The sequence below is a fragment of the Astyanax mexicanus genome, chromosome 3 (assembly GCF_023375975.1).
Source record: "Astyanax mexicanus isolate ESR-SI-001 chromosome 3, AstMex3_surface, whole genome shotgun sequence".
Lineage (NCBI taxonomy): Eukaryota > Metazoa > Chordata > Actinopteri > Characiformes > Acestrorhamphidae > Astyanax > Astyanax mexicanus.
In genome coordinates this window covers 50,756,758-50,781,973 of record NC_064410.1, presented here as the reverse complement: position 1 = coordinate 50,781,973, position 25,216 = coordinate 50,756,758, and the positions used below count along the sequence as shown (strand labels likewise).

Below are 25,216 nucleotides of genomic sequence, written 5' to 3'. Positions count from 1 at the left end.
ATAGTTTCCTTGATTGTTGTTTGATACTTAAGCAATTTAAAGCGAATAACATGAACAAAGTGTTATTAAATTCTTACAGAAACTGTGCTTAAAACATTTCTTTAATTGGCCTGTAAAGCACCACCAAACCAGTTTGGAAGATGGCATTAAGAACAAAGAGGGACACTTATTCAGAGTCTTTGTGTTGAAACTGCTTGCAGACAGTTTGACTCTCACACTTTGTATTTAAAAAGATAAATTTACATTATAACACCCAGCTGATAGCAGGTGATGCAACACCATTGTCTCCTGTAGATCTCCACCCAGTGGCTCCTGTATTCACATTCAGATGTAATCTGCAGACAGGGCGTTGGGGGCAGGTTCAACTCAACCAGGCAACTTAATTTAATCAGTGCTTACAGTGTGTATTTGTGATGCATTCAAAAACCCACATTTTGTATTTGTTGTAGTTGGTTAAAACTTTATTAGTAATCCCAGGCTGGGTCTAAACCCTAGAGAACTCCATCACTGTTATAGGGGCCTATTTCAAGCAGCTGGTGTCCCTCTGAGCCTCTTCCCGACTCACTTTTCTGCTCCCAAGTCAGGTAACAAATGCTTGGCCAGCACCTGCTACTTTCAGTCAAGCGCTGTAGCATGAGGCGCCACACACACATATAAACATGTATACACACACTGTAGGCCCAGGCATTCACACAATGCACAGTGAAAGCAGTACGCATTCCTTCATGGGCAAAAATGTTACAAAGGATACTCCTAAAAATATATAATTCTAATTTATTTTAAATTAAAATATATTTATATATAAACATTTTCACATGAGTGTCAGCTTTACAGAGATCCATGGTCTAAGCCTCTTTTTGAATATAAGCAAATATAAGTATACAGTTAATATATACAGGGTTTATAGAGTTTTAACCAATAAATGTCTTTGGAGTTTCCATGACACTTCCATGGCAAACTGTCATGACCATACGATTTTATTGATTATAGTAGGCCTAAAATTAAAAAACACACAATCTTCAATTATAAAATGTGTGTCAGATCCTGAGAGCTCCATTGTGAAGGGCTAAATTACTGAACTAACTCTGAGCTGAGATTTTTGTTAGCTTAAAAAAGCTTTTCTCCATCAATAAATGGAAACACAAAGGTTTGTAGAGCAAATTTCCACGACTTTCCGGGTATAATTAATAAATAACTTTATTTTTCAACAAAGATACACATAAGTTAGTTTTTTTCTGGTATTGTCTGTGGAATCTAGCCTTCTAAACATATACTTATACATATACATACATACACATTTGAAGGTTTATTGAGCTTGTTGCAAAACAGGTATGGACAAGATCCTGACAGATTTAAGTTAAGAGCTGAAACATGAAACATAAACATAAAAATCTGCTAAATGACAATTTGCTTTAAATGTACACAGTTGTGACTGAGATTGAGTTTTATCTTAGTAAGTCTTAGGCTACCGCCTGTAATGAAGCAGGAAAAGATTCAGTTGAGATGGGAAATTAAGTGACGTACTGCCAATAATGTAGCCAGGGAGGGACCCATCACACAACCCGTAGAACCAGATCTGTTAATATTGTGTACTTAGTCATCAAGTAGGCTTATACACAAAGTGCAGTACACACCAAGCATAAATATGTATATACTGTACCAGTCAAAATTGTGGACACACCTTCGTTTTTTCACTTCTCAATCTAATGTATTTTCTATATTGTAAAATAATAATAAAGAAACAGATACAACTAGGAACACACTTGGAATTATGTAGTAAATAAAAAAAGTGTTTGGCCTCCATAATCCTCTGACCTAATCCCTTAAACTAAGATGGTGATTTGGGATGAGCTGGAGCTTCACAGCGTAAAGGAAAAGCAGCAACTATTGTTCAGCACCTCCAGGAACTCCTTCAAGACGCTGAGAAAACTATTCCAGGTGACTCTACCTCATGAAGACGTGTGCAGATCTGTCCTCAAAGATAAATGTGCTATTTAGAAGAATCTAAAGTATAAAACATTCTGGTTTGTTAAGCACTCTTTATTTTTATTTTATGTGTTCCTGTTTAGATTTATTATCTACAGTTTTTACAAATTTACAAATGTAAAATGTAAAAAATGTAAAGATGTACAAAGTAAAAAAAATCATTAAAAAAACACATTGAATGAGAAGAGGTTTGTCCAAATAATTTGACTGGTAATGTATATATATAAAAAACACCACATTATACCATTAAAGGTATAATCTTCCTCAAAGATAAACTAACTCATTTTAGGAAAAGTGTGAGGGAGAAAGAGTGAGAGAGTGTGTGTGTGTGTGAGAGAGAGAGAGAGAGAGAGAGAGAGAGAGAGAGAGAGAGAGGCAAGGCAGTAACACCAACACAAAACAAAACATGGGACTTTGTGGTTGTGTGTGTTTCCAGGAGCAGCAAACCATATAATCTCATATTGTCACTGTCTGACAAAATCCTAGTATTTCCAACCCAGCAACTTTACAGGAGAAGGAAAACCATGTCTTGCATTTAATGAAAGCTAGAGTAAAAAATATGTAATTTCAAGTAATTTGAAACATTTCTATGGGCAATTCATCCTATAATTGTCCTAAAAATGTAAATAACAACTTCAGATATAGCTTCAGATTCACATTATGTCAAAAACAGTTCAAAAGTTCAAAAATTAAGATAAATTAAGTTTTTGCAGGGCACAACAATATACTTTATAATCCTGTTAGTGGCCGAGATGTAAACCACGTTTTTTATAAGGATTTTATTTAAAATAGAGACTCTTATCAGCTCAGATTTCTTTACACTTGTGCTGATTGGAACCTGGGGTCCTGGGGTCTATAATGCATCTGTATTATATCTGTTTAATTTAGGAAACCCGTCACTGAACCTTTACGTCCCTTCTGAATTTGTATACAATACTGTGCTGAAGGTTTAGTTCCCTGTGAAAATTAATCAGCAGTAGGGCAGTAAGGGGCTATTGACAAACTTAAAAACAATATTAGAATAAATACAAATAACAATACTATAAAAACTACTGACTTTACATCACTGTTTTCCTAAAACAGCTTAAAAGCTCTCCTCATGAGCACTTAATATTATTTATAATTATTATCCAAAATCTGGTTTGGTAAATCAGTGCTTAATGTTTTAATATGGTTGTAATGTTGCGGATCAAACTGACCAGTTTCAAAGTTAAAAATACAGGAAACAATCTTGATATATTTGTGTCATATAGAATAATAAACAGGAGTTGAACATAGCATAGCTAAAACATAGCTGAATGTATTTTGCTTTCTTCTTCTTTTTTTTGAAAAAGTGACATCAAAATGAAATCATAATTGCTTACTTTTGCTTCTGCTAAACATTGATTCATATTAAGTAAAGTAAAGATATTTTCCATGGAAATAAATATTTTAATTTGAATAATTATGGATAAACATGCACCAGGTCAATTTGACTGGGTACCTTATTGCTGTTCCTTAAAGTTAAGGAGGAGTTGAATTTAACAGAAGGATTAAACTCTTTGGAATAACCAGCTGTTCCTGTTTTTTTTTTTGCTTAGTAGCATACTTTCTAAATAATTTAACCAGTGTGCTGCTGTGTATGTAGTTATGAATGAATAGTCCTTAGGGTGAAATAAAAGACATTGAGAATAAAAGGTTAATATGTTCAATTAAGTGAGCTGGCGTTGGACTAGAACACATCCACGTGCTGGCCGGGGGCACCCAGGAGAAATCTGAAACCAAGCTTTGTTCTTCAAGCTGTTTGAGAAGATTTTTAACTAGGCTGCGTTCTTCTAAATGGAACATTCTTGTTACTTTTTTACTTATTTATCTTAATGCATGTTTTAATGTGAATCTTATTACTGGGATAAATGTTAAAGTAAAAGTATTGTTTTAAAGTTTTAAAACCCTGTAAAAAATACTGTATCTATATGTTGATAAAGCAGTGGTAAAGTTTCCTAATTATAACTTAATATTCGTATCTATTCTTGTTTTACAACATTCTTCAAGTTGCTCTGTGATATAAAGAGATAAAAATACACTTTAGGCTAAAACTTTATTGTGAAAGTATCCTAAAGAATTCTAATCTAATGTATCAAGTAGTGCATCTGTACAGTAACTGTTTTTGGTATTACTTTTCTAAGAATGAGCTATTAGAAGCTTTTTTTAAATACTTTTTACAGTATATCTGGTACTAACACTACTATTGTGGACAACTTTGATTTAGTCTCTCTGCCACATTTCACATGTTTAATTATGTAGAACTCATTAATATTTATACAATTCTTCTTTAAATCGAATCCATTTAACATGAATTAAGTCCATAATCCTAAATAATAGCAGTTCTGCTTCAGCAGTGACCACATAAACAGTTTTGCAGTGTTTACTTCAGTACTTTACATAACTAAGCCCAGGTTTTAGTTGGGTGTGATGTTTGGTTAGCAGCAGTAATCTAATCTATATGTTAATGAAGTCCAGGGGTCACCCTGATTCACTGATACACACTGTAACAGAGATGAATTTCAGGTGGAATATTTCTCTTTATATCTCGATCTTCTGTAAATGATTAGCGCAGGGTATTGCACTGGTGGCACGTAATATGTAGGGCAGTGAGTCAGGATAAGAAGAGAGTGAAAAGAGCAGCCAGTCATATGGTAGACACTGATAAGAATTCTTTCATAGCAGTGGAAGGCCTGAGCTAGCTCATGCTCCTCCTGCGTTCTCTGCACTGAGATGGCAGAGATGACAGAGGGATGACCGTTTATCTGTACCTCTATTTCTCTCATTCTTTCAAAGAGTGCTGACAGAGAGCTTGACTTGTTTTTTTTTATATAGAGAGAGCTTTTATTTTATAAATCAGATCACAGAGTTGCAGATGTTTGCCAGGTTCATTCACATTTACATGTTCATGCTCACACATTACTCTGTATGCCCCACCTTCCCACTGTTGCTGGAAGACGTCAAAAGCTCATATGTATGTAACCTTTGTCCCCTATTAGCTTGTTTTATCCACACACAAAAAAACAAGCCCTTCAAACTAGTCTTTTACAGGCCTCACAGCCTGAGCAGTGCCACATCTTTAGCATTTACTGCTGGCTAACAAAAGTTTTCACAGCATTTTCTCTCTATTCATTCTGTCCGAGTACATTAGGTTTTGAATACAGATATTCAGCAGGGCTGGGGGAGGTGCCAAGGCACTGGATGCATGCTCAGGGCTGGCAGGGTTTCAATGTTGAGTCATGCAGCTGGAGAGGAAGGCCTCAGTCCTTGCTTTTCCTCCAGGTCTCATGTAACAGGCAGACATGTTAAACAAGTGAGGTTTTTTACATTCAGAGCACATTTTCATACATATTATTTGAATCAGTTATCTCATCTACTCATTAGTCTGTGACAGAAAGGAACATGGAATATCCTGATCCTGATCCCAGTGTCTCTTTAAATTCATTTAGAATTTTATTTTTGTTAAAAAAAAGCAAAAAAAAAAAGCAAATAGCATAAAATACAGTGCAGGTAGAAGCAGAAAAAAACATGATATAGACTTATATAAAGCCTCTACCTTAATACAATTAAGAATTCTCAATATTATAACAAACATAATTTAACAAAATAATCATCAAATTTCAAAATAACAATATCACACAAAAACAAAAAAAAAAACAGTGAATGTGTATATAAACAAGAAAAACTGTTACAGCACATTTATCAAACAATTCTTTAGACATCATTCATAATGTTTTATAGATATTTTTTTTATCTATCCATTTGTTGTCTCCTTATTGTGCCAATAGATTTATAGATATGTTTCTACTGACCCAGTCTGTTTGCTCTCTCCAACTTAAATGTTCATCAATGATTCACAAATACTTTAAATTTGACACTTGATCACCACTGACTTAATTGTAATTTTTGATGTAGAGACTACTTTTACCTCTAAAAATAATAGAAAAAATAACTTTGAAAAAAAAAGAATCTTTGAAAAATGTGTAGTTTCAGTATGTTATGTGTGCTATTACCAGCAATTTGATGGAAACAAATATTTTATATTTCAGATGGTCCCCGACTGCTAAGCCAATATCGATAAAAAATAAAATACAATTCCAAAGTATTGCGCAATCTAACAGATGAACTCACAACACCCCCCCCCCCCCCCCCAACACTTTGAAACCAAGCTTTTACATTTGCTAATTAAACCACAAAGCCAATCACAGAGGTGTGATGTTTGAGGGCAGTGACACTCAGCTGCATGTGTGAGCTCCCCATGAATCTGTCTGAGAACCTGAGAATGCAAATAGGTCCTATTCATGTGGAAAAGGGGCTCTTTTCCATTTGTTTCACAGCTGTTGAAAGGAAAGGCAGAAGAGTCGTAGATTCTCACCCCCAACATCAAATTTAAATTTCAACACCAACAAAATCAGCCTTTATGGATCTAACCAGGCTTTTTCCAAGACCACTGTTCTATTTTTATTAATACATTAACTAATAAATAAATTACAACATAAAAATACAATGAAAAAAATATATATCTGTTGCTGTCAATTAAAAAAAAATAGCATCTCCAATTTTCCCAGTTTTCACTTCATTTATCTGTATATTTAATTTTTTACTTTTGGAAGGACCAGTAAAAATGCTCCAAAATTACTTCAAAAGTTAAAAAGCTTTTCCCTTAATAGTTGTTATTTTTGGAGATACGTTTTTGTTTTATACAGTGTTTTGGAGTTTTTTGTATATATAATTTATGTAAAACATTACAGTATATTACAGTAATATTATTAACCGTAATACTATAAGTATTGCTTAATGGGTGGGCGTCTAATATTGTGGACCCTCCCTGAAAAAATGCAGTTTAATAAAAACATTAACATCGAAGGACACAACAGTTTTGTGAGCTAATTTTACCTAATTTGGGTAAGGCCACATTTCAGAAGCCTGAAAATTTCTTTTTAAGTCAGAGGAATTCAGAGGAATTGACTGTAATTGTTTGTAGTTTATCAAACCAGAGCTTTTACTAATCTTACTATAAAAAAGTGTGATATGAGTGTTTTGGACCAAATTGTTTATTTGTATTAGCTGGCAGAAGACAATAGCACAACTCTCAGTCATATTACATAAAAGGGCTTCAAAGGTTTTTTGAAACCAATTATTTTTGGCACAAATTAATATAAATTATATAAATGAATGGATGTATTGGCCTAATTAAAAACGATTACATTGTAGAAATATTATTATTATTTATTTTTTGCATTTAATACAAAAAATGCACAAACAAATTAATTAGATCCACTTAACAACAAAGAACAGTTTATATTCTACTAAATTTTACAGAAATAATATTGTTTTTGTTTGATTAGCACGAAATATCCAAACTAAGAACTAAATTGTTTAAATACCCAGTTTCACCCAAAGCGAACAAAAGTCACTAGAAAATAAAGGATAATATCTACTCTTCCAGTGATTTTATAAAACTAAAATTTGTCTTTGAAATGAATTAATGTATTTTTGTGTGATGTTTTGAAAACCGTTTGTGGATTGGTTAAACAACAAAACCAGGGAATTTACTACTATAGATTACAATAATATCGTCTTTGGTGTAATATTAGTGGATCCAAAGGTGGACCTTTTAAATTTGTCGAAATTATATGGAAAACATGCTACAATAATGAATGTCAGCTGTATATTAAGTCCTTAAAATGGTTGAAATCTAAAATATCTTAATAAATTACTAGAAAATTACCCCACTAATAAAGTGATCTTTTTGTCAGTTTGTTATTGTCTGTGTGTTTTCTGTAATTCTTTTATAAATCAGCTATGATTTATTCTGTTAAATTAATTTAATGTTTTTAGCTTAATTGTGTGTCTCATAACTTAACAATGCCGTACAGTTTTGTACATTCGAAGTTTCCTAATAATTACAATAAAAAAAAAAATAATAATAATATCCCAGTGTAAAACACGTGCTTCTCCTGCTTAATTCACATCCGGGTCACCCATAGCCCGGCGTGATGGTGTGACGTCACTCGGGGGTTTGCGTGGCTCAATTGGGCCGGTATTTATAATATTTTATGTTATTTGTTATTAATAAAGCTGAAGTTAACGTTACCCCAATAAGAGATGTGTTGTGTTGTGTTATGGAACTCGCCGTAAACAGCCGCCGCGTTCAAGGGCTAACGTTACTCTACAGCAGGCATGTCAAACTCAGTTTGGCTCTGGGGCCGGATCCAGACTTTCTGTTCTCAGGTGGGCCGGATCAGTAAAAGAATGTCAACTCCAAATATTTAGCTTTGTTTTTCAGTACTATGCTTTATTATTCAGCCTACATTTTTAGCCTACCCTACATATTATAATCATGGATGAAAAGGGATCTTTTCTAAGCACAACACATTTATTCATAAAACAATGGAAAAAAATGATTTTCATGTTTGGCGGTGAATGTGTTAACAACTGGTTTATTTTAACAGTTGAGTGAATGCAGTTTTACACCTGAACCAACTCACCACATCAACAAACTCAAGTGGGAGCTATGAAAAAAATATTTTCACCTTAATTGTCATACTGCTTTGAAATAAATAATAAAAAACAAAAAACGAAATAAAAGTTATAGCAGTGCATGGGCAATAAGATTAGACTACATCAGATCAAACTACTAGGCTGGGCCTACTGAAGCTGAGAACATACTGCACAATATTAACTGTCTTTAATATGAAACCAGATGAATCTTATTTTTAATGATCTGTATTCATGAGTGCAAACAAATTTCGTGTCATCACACTTTTTCTCTCTCTCTCTCTCTCTCTCTCTCTCTCTCTCTCTCTCTCTCACTGCATTCCTGCAGTCTACTTGCTGCTGTGGTGAAGCAAGATTGCCGTGTCTGTGCTGCATGCGGGACATTTACTGCCCTCTAGCGACCGGAGAGAGCATTTAATTTGTATTCATTTAAAAAAAATCACAACTTTTGATAGAAATGAGCTAGAAACTCGCTTCTTTTTTTGACATACTCAGAAATTTATGCCGGGCTGGATTAAATCATCCAACGGGCCTGGTCCGGCCCGCGGGCCGTATGTTTGACATGCCTGCTCTACAGGCTCTGATTATAACGGCTCTGTGATCTGACCTCTGTTTAATACCTGCGCGCCCCCTGCCGGCCACTGCCTACAGCCGCTCTGTGATTATCAGATTGTTATATCATATTATGTGTTTGTTATGTTATTATCATATTGTTGTGCTTATGTTGTTTCCCTGAACAGTAAAGAAATGAACCTTATTTTTGTGTTTGCATTTCATCTATTATAATTAAAATAGTAACAATAACAACAATCATAATACAATTAAAAATATAAATATTTTTAAGGGGTGCACAAAGAATTTGAAAATATATCTGCCATTTTTTTTAAAGAATCAACACCAATATTTCTAACTGATACTTGTTAAACTATACTAGTGCATCTCAAAAAATGTTGAATATTATTAAAGTTACTTTATTGCAGTAACTCATATATTATAAAGATATATTACACAGAGTGTTCTATTTTAAGAATGTATTTATTTTATTGTTTGTTGCTGATTATAGCCTACAGCCATTGAAAACCCAAAAAGCAGTGTCTCGGAAAATTAGAATATTAAGTAAGACCAACTGTTACTTTTGGTAGCTAGAGCAGTGTGCCAGCATGTCAAGCGCTGTAAGACTTTTCAGGAAAACACTGCACAGACTTTTTTATTTGCTTCATGGGTATTTAATATAAGTTTAGCTAACTTCTCTTTAAAGTCCTAGTAAGGCGTGTTTGTAAATATACACTATCCTGTCCTGTCCTACAGCTGAAGTGTTTCTACATCTTAACATCCTCAGTGCTTGTTATAATTCATTGACAATCTCAGTACCCACAGACATTCAAATACGCTAAACTACATTTTGTTTATCTAAGATAAAGTTTAGTCAATGCATTTAAACAGAAGAAGTGGTTAAACTTAAACAATCCAAGCTTTGCCAAAGCTGTTGTAACCATTAGCCATTCTTAAATAACCCATGTCCTCAAGCCAATCCACCAGAATTACTATATTCAACTAAAACTTTAATAGTGGGGGAGTGGGGGTTCTCCTGTGTGATGCAAAAAGGACACAAATATATAATGTTGTTTTTTTATAATGATTTTTTTTTATTATTAAAGAGCATATTTACAAATTAAAGTGCAACACCAATATATATATGAAACATAACAACCAGTTAAGGTAGCATTAACTGTGGAATGCTGTTCTATTCTATATCTAGATTACAGTCCCTTTGTTGGGGTGTCCATCTTTAGGGCATTAATCCCTGAACTTCCTGTTAAGTTTAAACAGTAGTTGGTTTTCAAAGTCAGTAGAGTTCATCCTTGCTCGCTTTGCAGTAGCCAGCACCCCAGTACAGTTAAAAAGACGCTCACAGGCGGCTGAGGCGGGCAGGCCAACGTTGAGTTTAAGAGAAAGTTTTCTGATGTATGGAAATGCACGCAGCAGATCTATCTTGTTTGAGGAACAGGCAAGGTACCCATCCAGCTCCACTGCACCTTGAGACCTTCTTGAATTCATAGAGGAAAAGAAATCATCTTCATCTGATGAATGTTGTCTGACCTGCTCCACCCCAGTTTCTGCCATCTGGTCAAGGTGTTGTCTCACATAGGCCAGACCTGTTGAGTTACAAACACACAATGCATTGTGAACATTTCTGACAATTAGGCTTTAATTAAGCTTTGATTAACCTGGCGACGACAGTTTATCATAATGGTAAAACTACAATAAACACTTGATAAACAATTCTGCACTTATGAAAATTAATTTGGAAGCATTTGGGGCAGACTTGGGATTATTAATTAAGAAAGAAGTAAATTAAATAACAGTAGAAAATATTAAATTGACAAATGGAGCCAAAAAACGTTGCCAAAAAGTAACAAACTGGACCCTCTCATAATAAATCTAATCTTTTATAATTTAAGATGATCCATGACTTCTCTGATCCAAAGACTGTAAGTTGGTGGATTTGCATTTTATCATTTAAAGGGAATTAATCTTCTACACCAAACAATACTGTGAATGGTGATGGCTCTACCATTTTCCCAGAGACCTTTGAGAAAGACCACGTCCAGAGTATATACAAAAGGGAAGCAGGTGCTAACTCACATCTGTCACATGTAGGTTCTAAATCCGCATTGACATTTGAAAGTCTAACTTTGGACCAATGTAAACGATGTACAAGCTTAAACTAAATAACAGCATGTTTCGCACATATGGAAGATGAAAAAATTCTTTGTTTCACCCAGATCAGTTTCCCATTTTTTAATGTCTAATGAGGTAGAGTCAGTGTTTATAATTAATAACTAATTACAGTATAAATAATGAGTTATACCTGCATCTACGATGTCAGCCCTCTCAGTCCAGGTGGTCTTAAACTTTGGCAAAAGAATTGATGCAGCAATCAACTCAGGGTCTTCCATCATCCTACCAAAGCGCTTTTGGATTCCTTCCTGAATGGCTCTGATGAGTGGCAGACACATCTTGGAGGATGTCTCCAGTCTGCTAAGTTTTGTTTGTAGTTGGAAGATCACTGGCAGGAGCCACCCCATGTGTGTGTTGGTCTCAGACTGAAGGATATTTAAAACCTTCACCACAGGCTTCATCACAGTGCAGAACTCGGTAAGGAAAGCAATTTCAGCTGTTTTCAGCCTGTGTGACATAAAGCAAATGTGCACAACTTTTAACAACTGTTTAGCAGGAATAGGTGTTGATTATGTAACCAAGTATGTGGTATATATATTTCGACAATTGTATGGAACTATGTATTACAAAGAGACAACAGTATCATAAGGCACTTGTGTTCTTTAAATTTAACTCATAATAAGAATTTAAACTCACATTTTCACTTCTGATTTTTCACAAATATTTCTGATAGCATCCTCCCCCTTCTCTTGTATGATCAATACGAGTCTCTCCACAGCCATGTATATCGAGTTCCACTGTGTTGGATTTGGCCGGATGACTTGGAGTTTGCCTTTATGTTCCACAGTTTCTGCTGCCACACAGGACCGACCTGACTTATTCCAGATTGTTTGGCATTTCCCAAAGGCTGCTCGTGATAGCCGCTTGTATGTGTCATTCTTCTCTTCTGCCATGGTGGCATCGGTTGTGGCAACTAAGGTTAACAAGTGGCATGCACACCTTTGATATGGGGGAAGCTGGTACTCAAGATCGCTATCTTGTTCCAGGATGCTGAATGTGTCCTGGTAATCAGCTTTGGGATCATCAAAAGTGTCTTGGTCTGAGTCTGACTCCGCTTCTTCAAGCTGGCTTTGCTCCCCAGGTGAACGGAGTGGTTTAATGAAGTTTGAGCCGCTGTCTGTTGTGATTCTTACCACTTTCTCCCTTATTCCATATTGACAATAAATGTCATCAAGGGCCCCTGCTAACCCATCAAGTGTGTGGGACCCTTTCAGCCTCTTGAAAGCAAGTGCAGCTGATTTCCTCCTCAAGGTATCTTCATCTATCCAATGAGCTGTGACCATTACGTAACTTTGCTGTTGTGCTGTCCAACAATCCGTAGTGGTGGCAACATAGCTGACTTTACTAAGGTGTGACAATAAAGTGTGCTTCATTTGAGTGGCAGCTCCTTCTATTCTGCCCTGGAGATTGAAACTGGACATGACCTTGCATTGAGGATTCAGTGTCAGTAAAAGTTCTTTAAAAGAAGGTTGTTCAACCACAGAAAATGGATGAAGACCCTCACAAATGAAGTTAACTATTAGCTTGTTAACTTTTGCCTGTGGCACACGTCTGTTTGCACCCACTATCATGACTTCACTCATTTTTGGTTGCTTGCATGGGATTCCTGGTGGATTCATGTTTCGCTTCCGTGATGCCACATAGTCACTTAAGTCCTTTAGCCTTGATGGATGTTTCCTCTATGAACAAAATCATGTATGTCTGTGTTATTATCTTAATATATTTTCATGATACACAGTTTTTTGTATCTTTTCCAAGCACATGATTGATATCATCAAGAACATTTATAGTTAATCACAAAGAATAAATAAATTAAATGAATTAACCAGTGCAAAATAGTTGCACTCTGTCTTCTACTTCAACTCAAAATTCAAAAGTGACAGTACTAAACATCCTGACAGCATTACAAGACATTGTGTGAATGTGTGTTTGTTAATTTACAGAACATAGGAGTGCTGGAGATAAAACTAGCTCCTTTTAACTAACAAAAGCCCATACCCTTTTCTGAATATTGATGCCAATTTTAAAATTGAATCAGAAAAAAATCAGTGAGCAGTTTATTTGTGTTTGATTCTTATTTTGAGCATTTGAGTTTAAATAATAAGTTAAAATCATGATGAAACAAATGACAACTATTTCCTAACTAGTATTCACATTTTGTTCTCAAAATCAAGCCAGAACAATTTATGTGGGACGTAAAAAACATTTATCAAATCACTAATACACACTTTTAAACTGAACTAGTTCTATCCCCAGCACTGACCCAGCACACCTACATTTTGAACACAGATTGGCACACTGTCCTTTGATGCTCTAAGGATGCTCAGTATGTCACTTAGAGGCTTAATGAAAAGCAAACATGGTGACACACCCTTACAGCACCTTACAGAGACATGTATTAAACATTCTGAGAGCATCATCACATGACAATATGAGCATCTGTGTTTATTCATCTGACCTTATTTACAGAATGCAGGAGTGCTGGGTTAGTATTCGAGCTAAAATTGGCTCCTTTAAGAAGTGTATTTTTTTTTTTGTTTCTACAGGTCTCCTCTAAACATTAACAATTTAAACCCTTAAATTAATGGCTTACATTCCATTTAACTAGTTCTAAAATGATTTCTAGAACTAAATGGTAATAACAGTTAGGAAATTGTTGCAGTGTCATTTGTGATACATTAGTGAACTGCTCATTAAATTTATAGCTATATGATTCAGTGAGATTGAAATTGGTATTGATATTGAGAAATGGATCTGGGCTCTTATGATGGGTTATGATGAGTTAAAGTGAAGGACAGGGTGCTGCAAGAAAATGTACACATCTTTTAAAGGGCATGTGACACATAGTTATGCCATTGTGGGCTCTCTTTTGGGTTAAAAAGAGAAAAACACTGATTTATTCACCAGTGTTTTTAATCAACATTTATTTAACCTACCTCCACATGTTTGCGCAGATTTGATGCGGAGTTTTTATAGGCTGACAGCTCGGTCTCTATGGGTAAACACAGCTTACATTGCATAATGAAGCTGTTACCATTCCTGTGCTTGAAGCCGAAGTAGTCTACTAAATAAGGAAAGGGGTTCTCATCTTCTTCTTCCTCCAGCTGCACCTCGTTTCTGACGAGCTGAACCTCGTTTCTGACGAGCTCTACCTCATTAGCTACCAGCTCTACCTCGTCCGCCGCCAGTTCAACTTCAATTTCATTTCCTCCGAGTTCAACTTCATGTCCAGTGAGCTCCACTTCAGCGGAGATGGTGAGGGACTCGCTCTCGGCCGAGGTATACAGCCTGTGCTCCGACCGGTCCGACTCCATTAGCGCCCCAATTCCGAGATAATCACTGATACCAGCCTGGTGATATCGTGTAATATAGATTACAGTGTCTAATATAAACTCACTTATACTAAATACACTGAAATACCCGCTCTGCAGAGCCTCGGTCTGTTTTTACTGCGCCTGCAACGGACACTATTATCCCACAATGCAGCGCCAAGCGGAAAAGGAAAAGCTGCTCACGTCTAGAAAACAAAAATAAACCCAAAATAAGAGTAGCTACTTTTATTTAAGACAACTGACCATAGATACAGCCACGTCAAAATTATGTGATAATTTTATAGAATAAAATTAATAATAAATAAATAAATAAAAGGAGCAAGGAAATACATTACCAATAAATTAGTTTAAAAAAGTGCATCTATCCATTGTTTGTACATTATCATTCATAATTAATAATAATTAGTCAATTTACATTTATGAACACAAAATTAATTAACCAAGACAATAATCAAATACTAAATGATATATTATTGTCTTGATTTAAACTTCACACTAGACCTCAAGCAGCCATTAAAGTAAAGTAAAACAGTAACCCACTCTAGTAAATCTGCCTTGCCTAACTTTTCAATAACAAAATTTGTGTTCGTTGCAATGACAATTTCGCTATTATGATTTTCATATGGATTAATTATATATGCACAGTTTCATTTTAATTGTATCTAATAATTAGGCAAAAGGACAATACTTTTTAAATAAGCAATGGTTTAGAGACAACAGTTTTTTCTTTAGTTTTCTAACCTAAAGCATGAAAATCTCGTTTTATGCTAAGATTTACATAGAGCTTGCACATGCCCAAACCTCTCAAATTCACAGGTTCCTTTGCAAGTAAAACAGGTTGGCTTAAAAAATGTTTCCAGGCGTTGTAGAAAGGAGGCAGGAAAACGCTATAAGTACAACAAACATTGTACAAATGCTTATGCAAAGTTGAAATATACTAAATAATGTAAAATTCACTTTCTGTTGGTTTAGGAACTGTTGTGTTTTTAAAACTATGAATAGAATCTCAATAAACAAAACAACATCACAGTCAGGCAAGGTATGTACAAGTTTTTTTATATGCAAATATGGCACACATATTTATAATTGCATGTTAATCTTCACATTCAAAAAACATTAAAATTCATGAACTGATATGCAAATTATGTCAATTAACACTACTTGATAAACAACATTTATGACATTTTAATATGTAAATAAGAATAATCAACACATTTATACAATATGTTTGACTTAAATGAACAATAATCATGTATTCAAAAATATTTTTCATTAAATGCCATGAGAAATATTGGCATTTATTGGCTACATTGCATTATTTAGTTTTTGGTCTGAGCAATAGCAACATCCACACAAATGAATGTACCCTAAATATTTATTTTTATTTACCCAGTAAAAGTAAGTGCAAAAAACTATTTATATTGCCTCATTCTGTCATATTTTATGACGAAATGCACATACGGTGTTGGCCCTAGGGAGTGACAAGGCATGGATTGGTGGTAACATGCTAGTGGTTTGATCTGGAATGTAAGCTAAAGGTAGCAGTGTTTTCAGTTCAGCTGGAGAGTTGGGAGTGTGCATCTGGAAAAGAACTGTTGTTGCAGTGTCTGTTCTCTGTTGGCTCAGCCTGGTGATAGCATGATTCACTGGGTCAGCTTCCTCAACTTCACCAATGATCTTTTAATGCTTCATTCTGAAGGATGTCTAACTGTAGCCAGTCTTCGAAGCAGGGCAGGATTACTCAATGATGCTCCTATCCTATGTTCTTTACATAATTGCTCTAGGATCAATATTATTTGCTAACTTCCATAAGACTCCAAAACGTGGACCAGCATCTTTACAGATGTTGGGTAAATGACTTGTCTACTGGAATTTTTACTCAATGTATAGTCCAACTGTTCACTGTAATAAATTTCCCAACTCCTTCCTAGACAGAATCCTTTTTAACCGTAGTAAAAGCATCACACCCAGCAACATAAAAGCAGTATATAATGGTGTGTATAACAAAGCATTTTGCCTCCACCAGCTCTAAATAGACAACTGGAACAAAGGCCCACATAGCATCCTGAGTACCTTCAGCTCGCCAGCTGAACACTTCTGAATAGAGCTCATCGTCACATGTCTAGCTCTCTCTGTCTGCCTCTCTCTCATCTTCGCTTACTGCCCAGTTCTGGAGCTTTCCGCTGCCAAACACTGTGAAGATGATGGCTCCGACGACACTCACCCCAGCTGACACATAAAAGACATTACTCCACCCCGTCAAAGAGTGCTGTTGTGAAAAAAACATAACGTTTTTTTTTATATACAGTCAAAATGTTGTGTTTATTGGCTATGTCATAGCAATGACCCATAATTACCATAATAACTTCTCAGATCAGCTCTTAACAGTTCATGTAATAATATTCAGTGTTAATATTTCTGTCTCTATTCATTAATTTTATTAATTAATTTAGTACCAAAAAAGATTATATGGCTGCTTACGTCTTTAGCAAGTTGACCCACAACAATTGGGGCAAGAACTCCTGGGATGGTCCCAAAAGTGTTAGTGATCCCAAGCAGCACTCCCGCATATCTGAGTACATTAAGGAAGGGAAAAGAACAAAAGAAGAAAAAAAAGAGTGAAGTCAGATTAATTATTTTTTGTACAGATCCTCTGTAGGGTTGGTGATCATATTTATTTCACCGATTTAAAGCAGCATGAGAAATGAGAATTGGTATTTTTTGCTTCTGCTGAAATCTATTTTTCTCACCACTGTCAAAAGTAACCACACTTTGAGCTCCACCTCATGGACAGCTATAGACATGTATTTGTTGGTATATTGAGAGATAAAGTCACAAGCAAGTGAAAGGATCATGTAAACTGAGGTGGTAGAGCAATATTACAGGATTTTTTCACATATTATACTCAAGTTACATAACATCACTTAGTTTTCACTAGAGGTCTTGTGCAGTTCCACCACATTTACGCCCGGGAGTGGCTGTGATAGTCAGCAAACCATCAAAATTATTCTAAATCTGTAATTATAATGTCAAAATTATATACAACATTGCTTTAATCTAAAGGCTATAATAATAAAGGAATACTTCTTGAAATTTCACGTACAATATTTGTCAGGATCAAATAAAGTTTTGATTTTATTAAAGACTTTTAGTCTTTTTGACTAGGCCTGTCACAATAGTCATATTATTGATTTATTTTACAATATATGTAGGAAATATAATAGTTTAGGCTGACCTCAGTATTGCCCATTGTGGCATACTTTTTGAGAAGAGCCCATTAGTGTAAATGACTCTGTATGTCGACTTTGTTTATTGTAGATATAAAGCTTTCATTGCTCTTATTATTATATCATCATTATATCAGTTGAATAAAATGGCTCCAATAATGACAATAACTAATATATTGCAATTATTTCTGGGACAGTATATATCACCCATAAAATTTGACTTAGTGAAATAGTGACAGGCATGCTTTGGACAATCGATGCTTGTCAAAATAGATCTGCCCAACCCTAATGGCAACTAGAGAAAAGGTTAAAAAAGACATAGAAAAGAGAGTAATTCAACTGCAGTGATCGTACCGAGGAGCAATATCAATCTGATTCATGTAAACTCCAGCAGAACTGGCACCTCCAATAGTAGAAGACAAAGTGAGAAATGTTACAGCCAGGCCACCACTGCAGCCTGAGAATGCCACGGCTACCAAAAACCCCGCCGGTACCACCATTCCTACAGACACACAGACAGCCACAGGTTTACTAAACATTCAGATTCAAAACATATCAATCTCATGAGGAACTGACCTGATGCCAGTCTGGAGGGATCACTGACCTACAACAGTGAAGATTTTACGAATTGCTGTTACGCCCATTAACTCCCTCTCCAGCAGGTTGTCTGCAATCACACCTGACAACACTGAGAACAACCAGCCCCCCAGGTAAGGCAGCGCTGACAGGAAGGAGTTCTAGGAATTACAGACAGTGAGGAAAAAAAAAGAGATTACAATCATTCATACTATTGATACTGTTTCATTATTTCTGTTTTTGGGGGATTTTTTTGTGTTTATCTGAACAATTTTCCAACTGAATTAATATAAAAGTTGTGTACAGTCATCATTTATGAAATTCTGACCAGTTTTAATGTCACTGATGTCAATTATTCTACCCATCCTTTTTATTATTATTATACTATAGTTTTACATAATATTTAATGCTTTTTTGTTCATACTGTAACAAAAATATGATTAACTGCCACAGACACCAAAACAATCTTACCTGCCGTAGGTCAAAGTGCAGCACCGTGTCCATGTAGGTAGGTAGTGAGGTAAGCAGAGTGTAGTAAGACCAGTTAGAACACATCTGAGTGATGATGATGGCCCAGAGAGGGACTGAGAGCAGCATGGGCAGCAGTGGCACCGACCAACCATGAGAACCCCCCTGGAAACAAGTGAAAACACAGTTAATCACAGCAAACAGTACCTGAAGACACCATTCAAAAGATGATAATAATGTTGACTGTTAAAGTATGATTACAATTACAACCTTGTTGTATTGTTATATTGTTATTTGATGTTTCATCAGATATTTAGAGGGAGTAATTTTAAAACTTGCATAGTGCACTTAATAAGGAGTAGTGTGCAATTTGGGATTAAACCCCTGTGGTTTGGGATTTATTTGTTTGTGGCTTTGCCTCTGTTTGGACTGAAATATTTTATCCAGACACATGAGAACAGAGCCTTTGCAACTGAGGAGTCTGAACATGCTTTCCTGGCCAAAAACAGACTTTACTGATTGTTACTTTACTACAAGTATTCATGTATGTTCATGTATACCTCTGAACCTATAGTGTTGACTATGTACTCTTTTTCTTGGTCACTTATTCTTGGATGTTTGCGTGGGTCATCTGAAACCAGGATGAACCACAGTATAGCCCAAAGGCATCCTGCACCCCCTGGTGGTAAAACATGACACAAAAAAGGTTATATAGTTAAGTTAGAGCAAAACTTGCAAATGTACATAGTTAAATAAAAACAAAATAAACAATATATATTTATATTTCAATGTATATTTATTTACCACACCAGTAGAAAACTGCAGGCCAGCCCAGGCTGTGACAGATGAAGCCAGTGAGAGGAAAAGAAACGAAGGCACCAAAGTTACCACCAGCTCCTGAGAGACTCATCAGACGAGCTCTTTCCAGTGGTGGGGCCCAGCAAGCCCACATGGCCATCATGGCAGGGTATGTCACACCCTAAATAGACACAGTCATACAGACAGACAGTAAGACTCAGCTCTCATATTTCATATATTATATCAAACTGAAAATAAGAATGAGCTCTACCAGAGAAGAAGTAATTCTAAAATCATTTGTATTTCATAGGTTTTCACCTCCCCAAATCCCTCCAAGGCCCGGAGAGCAAACAGCCATCTGGCCCCGAGCTCTGCTGCCAGCGGGGTAAGCAGGGTGAGGATGGCCGTGCACAGAACACCCCCTCCCAGAAAAATTCTCCCTCCAAAGTGTCCAGACAGGTAGCCCCCAGGAATCTGAGTGAAAAGGTAACCAAAGAAGAACGCTCCAAGCAGCATTCCCTGCATCTGAGAGTCCCAATTGTATCGTGGCACCTGCATTTAGACAGTAAATAGAAGGTGGAACATTTTAAAACATGGAACTATCTTGGGCTCTTAAACTTTTTACCATGTGAACTTTTTACAGTTTTTTATGCATTCTATGAATTCATATTTCAAAAATTACATTATGCAGAAGTTTGTTCAATTCTGGATAACGTGACTTTTTTCTAGATAAAAAACGTTTGTATATAATTGTACACAAGCATCCAAGTAAACATTTTCTATAATTAAAAATGTCCATGTGTGCTGTGAGAGAGAGAGAGAGAGAGAGTAGCTCTTACTCCATCTAGCTGATCCGGACTTTGGCTGCTGCTGTTCAGGGCACCAGGGCACTCATGGGTTTCACTGCCATTTAAACTCGGCTGGGAATTAGTTCCATTGACCATGGCCACCATGGCCACACTGAGATTGACCCGGAGACCATACACCACAGCAAAGCCGAAGAACATCATTATGGCCAGATTGCATCGTGCAGAGCAGCATTTAGGAGGCACTGTTACACATACAACTTCACCATCACACTCACAAAGTGCAGTAAGCTGATATGCTAATGTACACCAGTGATTCTCAATCCTGGTCCTGGAGCCATACTGATCTGAACATTTTTGTAATTTCCCTGTTATATTAGTCCTGTTAATTCAGGTGTTTTGAGGCCAGGACCAGGTTTAAAAAACAAGTTTAAACAATGGCTTAAACTGTGATATTTACTGCATTCAATACTGATTCAGAACAGTGTAAATGTAATCACTATTTAAAGCCCTCAAACATATTTCCTGAACACTTTTGTCCAATCAGCTCTTTCTGTAGACAGAAGACAAAACATTTCTGGCCCTTACTAGAGAGTCTTCCAAAATCAGATTAATGTATTTAGATCTTTTACAAAATAAGACTTTAATTGTGGGCTTATAAATATTGCAAAAACCCGATTTAATGCAATTCACAAAATAACTAATCTTATTGTTTTTAATCTGCTTTCCTAACCTCAAAGGCAAATTACCAAGCTGTTACCTCACAATAGACAGACACATGATATTAGCAGGTGTAATAAGCATAATTCAAATGGCTCTGCACAAATATAATAACAGAGTTTTAAATGTAGTTCAGTATTTGTCTATATCGTAAAATTCGCAAATTCTTGCCTGGAAAACTGACCCAATGTGCCCAAATATGACACTCTATAAGCTGCAATCATTGCTGACACATATGTGCAAATGCACACACAGTCTATCTAGTTTCTGTAGAGAAGTATTGACAACAGAATAGGACTCTCTGGAGCAGATAAACATGAACCTGTACCTGACACTGTACCTGATAAAGCCCCCAGCATTAGACTGTGGAGAGGAACTGTGTTCTCTGGAATGATGGAGCTGGGGTTCAGGTGGGGTGGTGATCATCCAACATTCTGACCTCACTAAAGTACTTGTCACTGATTGCAAATCCTTAAAGCAATGCTCCAAAAGGCTGTAGTAGACTGACTGTTTAAGCCTTCTATTGATAGTAGTTCCTAATGGACAGCTACTCCAACAAAAGCAGAAAAAAAACCCTTTTTAAACTCTTGATTTCTGAAGAAAAAATAATGTCTTAATATTTTCAACCATTTAGTGTAATTTTAAACAGATGCTTTTGTATATTTGTGTTTGGGGCCTTCAGAAAGGGAAGTGGGAAAGTGGCCAAAACCGATACCAGTTTACAAATTAATTTAAAATTAGTCACTGCATTGTAAGAAGAACCTTATCAAGATGACATTTAGAGAACAATATATTAACTCAAGTACATTATTATGTTTTTGAAAAAACTGACCTAGTGAAATTAAAGGAAGGTTGTTTTGGAAAATGTAATACTAATTACATCTACACAGCAATGAATTTCTGCACTGTTATAAAATAACTTTGTTGAGATTACATTTACACTACAATGTAATAACAAATAATTATTAAAACTGCTCACAGTTATTAGAACTCCTTACACACACTGTCCTCCCAAAAAACAATATTAGGTGATATTTATGTGACCAACTATTTACATACATCAAAAATAACCTATATTTACAGTATATTGTTTTGCATGTTTCATTGTGATTTCCTAATTCAAGATTATACATTCAGTGCTGTCTCATTTAAATATGGTCAGGTGAGTTAAATGACTACAATCATTGTTTATAAAAACTTACCCGAGAGCTCCTCTGCTTCTTTCTGCAGAAGTGGGGAGTTCTCCTCACTGTTCTCGTCCTCCACAGCAGAGTTAATGGAGCAGCCATATTTCAGGGCCATGGCAGACAGTCAAGCACAAGAACTTAGGTGGGCTCATCACCTAACCATCCTGTTCACAAAGCCTGTATCAAACAACTTACAAACAAGAGCAAATCAGACAGCTTAGAAAAAAACATTGTAAAACTGAGATACCATTCCTATATTCACAAAAACAGGAAAAATCCATACTTCACTTACTCAAACCATGCTGCTTCAATACTGCCGTCCCTTCAGGCTTACTTACTGTAACAGAAGATCTCCAGGCTGAGGTGGTGTCTAGTGGTCATCCAAACACTCTTCTGAGCCCTTTCCACCGGTTTCTCTGTAAATCAAACATCGTCACACTTCCTCTTGTGTATGGGGAAGGAGAACTTGTGGTCAGAACTTATGACATAAGTAATCCAAAACTAATCCCTGCAGGGGTCCGTTTCACACCTACCGACACACTGCCAAACGTTTATACAGCAGTGAAATTTGTAATGATTGCCCAGCTATTTTGGTTCTGCTTTACAAGGTTCAGAGACAATAACTAGGAATCATATGACTCTATAGGAAAGCAGATCTATGCATTTTTGTTGACTCATGTGTCACATGTGTTAAGTGTATGATAAGGGGCACAACATCTTTACAAACAGCTGAAAGAAACACTATAAACAATACATATTCCAAGAAACAATATAATCAATGCAAGTTCGCATGAGGAGAAAACAACCTGTTCCACTTGAGCTGGGCAAACTGGTCAAACTGGTTAAAAACCTTAGCTTTAAAACAGCAAAGGGTATGTTATTATTTGTATGATGGCTTAACTGGGCAATCAGCATGACTAATTTAATAAGAGAAGTAGGACAAAAAACGATAAATCAGTGTGACCAAGCTAATCAACCAGCATTACCATCATTACCACACTTTATAGAAGGCAGTGGTGGCTCAGTGGTTAGAGTGCCTTGTCATTGTGGGTTCAAGACCCAGGTCTACCAAGCTACCTTCTTAGATCCAGGGGTGCTGTAACATGACTGACTCCGGCTCTCTGAGCTGGGATATGTGAAAACCTGGTGGGCCAGTGGTACCGTGGATAAGATGTCCAGCCATTAGGACTGCAACTATTAGTCAACATAATCCACAATGTTGATTATAAGAATATAATGATCCAAATTCAGTATCGACTAACTGTTAATTTGTGACGACAATGCCTAACACAAAGTTCTGAAGACAGAACACAATAGGGAATTTCACCAAAAGTGACCAAACATAACAGATTGTGATAACAGAAGCGATAGTGATAGTGAACAGGAGCCGAAACCATAGGAAACAGAGATGGAGGGCATGGCAGAAATAATCGTTGACTGATCGTCTAATCTGAAAAATAATCGCCAAAATAGTCGACTTAAAAAAATATTAATTAGTTGTAGCCCAACTGACTATTGATCAAAAGTTTCTAGGTTTGACCTTGATTGGCTCGGCTTCCTAGGTGGTGGTGTTTACTATAGTGTGTACAGTCCCAGTCAATGTTTTTTGTTTATTTTTTTTCTACATTATAAATGAATACTGAAGTCATCCAGGGTATGAAGGAGCACAAAATGAATTATGTAGTAACCTAAACAAAACAAAAAATACTCTGTGAAGCATTTAGGTGCTCTTATCCGGGGTGCTGTTAACTTGCGGTTTCTGAGGCTGGTAACTCTGATGAATTTATCCTGTGTAACAGAGGTTACTCTTGCTCTTCCTTTTCAGGGGCATTTTTTCCCTTTACTTATTTTAGTTCTTCTTGCCATAAAATACGTAACACTACTCAAATAGGGCTATTCACTGTATACCAACTCTACATTTTCAATGGACAGACCAGCTAGTCCATCAAATCCTTATGCTCGTCAATATCTACATGGTTAGCCAGCTTATACAGCTGGTTACTAGACGTATGGACATATAAACATCTTGACCATTAAAAAAGTAACTTGTAACATAAAAAAACAGTAACATTAACAAAGTAACCAGATACCAGCAAAGGATGGGGTGTCTTAAACTTGATTATGTAGCAAACAACTGGTAAGACTGACACTCACTGAGTGTCTAAACTACATTCTGTATTATATTAGTGTAATACATCTGTTATTTCACTTAATACATTTCTTATTTCACTCACGGGAAGCACCCTAAGTTACGTCTTTTTACTGGAGTCAGCACATTTTAAACAAGGAAACAAAGTATCTCACAAATAAATGGAACTTATGTGCTTTAATCATATATTTTGGTTCACAAAAGTGAAGAGTTTATATGGTAACATATAAAAACAAGACGTCTACATAATTTACCAAACCTGTCATTAGAGTCAACATCATGTATCATCTTTCTTACCCAGAATTGAAGACGAGGCTGAAGTTGGTTTGATGAAATAGTGAAATGCTCTAGCTCTAGTCGGAAGCAGCTGGTGAGGTATTCATCTTGTCCTCATTAAAACTGCCCAAACATTTATCTAAATAACTAAAATCATATTTTAAACGTTACACAGAGAGTCTGTACAGGATGCCTGTGCTGTAATGTTGTTGATGGATCAGAGGTAAGCGCTCAAACACTGACTGAAAACAGTCCACGGTTCACAGTGACTGAACTGCTGGAGCCGGTGCTGCCCAAAATCGCTGATTTACAAACACTCAACACTGAGTAACCTTGCATGTTTATAACTTGTAGATCATAGGATTTTGAAACTCGAATGCGTAACATGAACGCAGCCACAGCGTCCTACTCTTGTTTATTCAAATAA

General features: G+C 36.0%; 3 protein-coding genes across 8 annotated transcripts in view; 1 reads left to right on the top strand and 2 right to left on the bottom strand.

Annotated features, from left to right (window-relative positions):
* rad21b (RAD21 cohesin complex component b) overlaps positions 1–25,216 on the top strand; it is a 634,821-nt gene that overhangs the window by 160,887 nt on the left and 448,718 nt on the right. The gene's annotated exons all lie outside the window — the stretch shown is intronic.
* On the bottom strand, positions 10,131–14,753 carry LOC103043706 (uncharacterized). Its single transcript, XM_007245710.4, has 4 exons — positions 14,187–14,753; positions 11,887–12,929; positions 11,381–11,697; positions 10,131–10,664 (listed from the first exon to the last, which is right to left on the bottom strand). The coding sequence occupies exons 1-4, from the start codon at positions 14,562–14,564 to the stop codon at positions 10,306–10,308; spliced, it is 2,097 nt and encodes a 698-aa protein (XP_007245772.3). The 5' UTR covers positions 14,565–14,753; the 3' UTR covers positions 10,131–10,305.
* Positions 15,657–25,122, bottom strand: si:ch1073-513e17.1 (sialin). Of its 6 annotated transcripts, none has more exons than XM_007245705.4 (12): positions 24,811–25,116; positions 22,703–22,780; positions 22,380–22,528; positions 20,491–20,702; positions 19,970–20,203; positions 19,658–19,832; positions 19,414–19,532; positions 18,857–19,018; positions 18,414–18,546; positions 18,164–18,311; positions 17,064–17,154; positions 15,658–16,851 (listed from the first exon to the last, which is right to left on the bottom strand). In XM_007245705.4, exons 3-12 carry the CDS (start codon positions 22,477–22,479, stop codon positions 16,705–16,707), a joined length of 1,521 nt encoding a protein of 506 aa, XP_007245767.2. In that variant the 5' UTR covers positions 22,480–22,528; positions 22,703–22,780; positions 24,811–25,116; the 3' UTR covers positions 15,658–16,704. The 6 variants fall into 6 exon arrangements, with proteins under 6 accessions (XP_022539019.1, XP_007245767.2, XP_049331898.1 ...); XM_007245703.4 differs by having other exon boundaries at positions 15,659–16,851; positions 22,380–22,554; positions 22,657–22,780; XM_007245704.4 differs by having other exon boundaries at positions 15,659–16,851; positions 22,380–22,554; positions 24,811–25,115.

Coding starts and splice junctions, on each gene's coding strand:
- LOC103043706 (XM_007245710.4), bottom strand. CDS start 14,564: ATGGAGTCGGACCGGTCGGAGCACAGGCTGTATACCTCGGCCGAGAGC. Junction 12,930..14,186: donor ATCTGCGCAAACATGTGGAG/GTAGGTTAAATA, acceptor TTTTGTTCATAG/AGGAAACATCCATCAAGGCT. Junction 11,698..11,886: donor GAAAAATCAGAAGTGAAAAT/GTGAGTTTAAAT, acceptor TATGTCACACAG/GCTGAAAACAGCTGAAATTG.
- si:ch1073-513e17.1 (XM_007245705.4), bottom strand. CDS start 22,479: ATGGCCCTGAAATATGGCTGCTCCATTAACTCTGCTGTGGAGGACGAG. Junction 20,204..20,490: donor GTCCGGATCAGCTAGATGGA/GTAAGAGCTACT, acceptor GTCTAAATGCAG/GTGCCACGATACAATTGGGA. Junction 19,019..19,413: donor TCAACACTATAGGTTCAGAG/GTATACATGAAC, acceptor ACTTGTTTCCAG/GGGGGTTCTCATGGTTGGTC.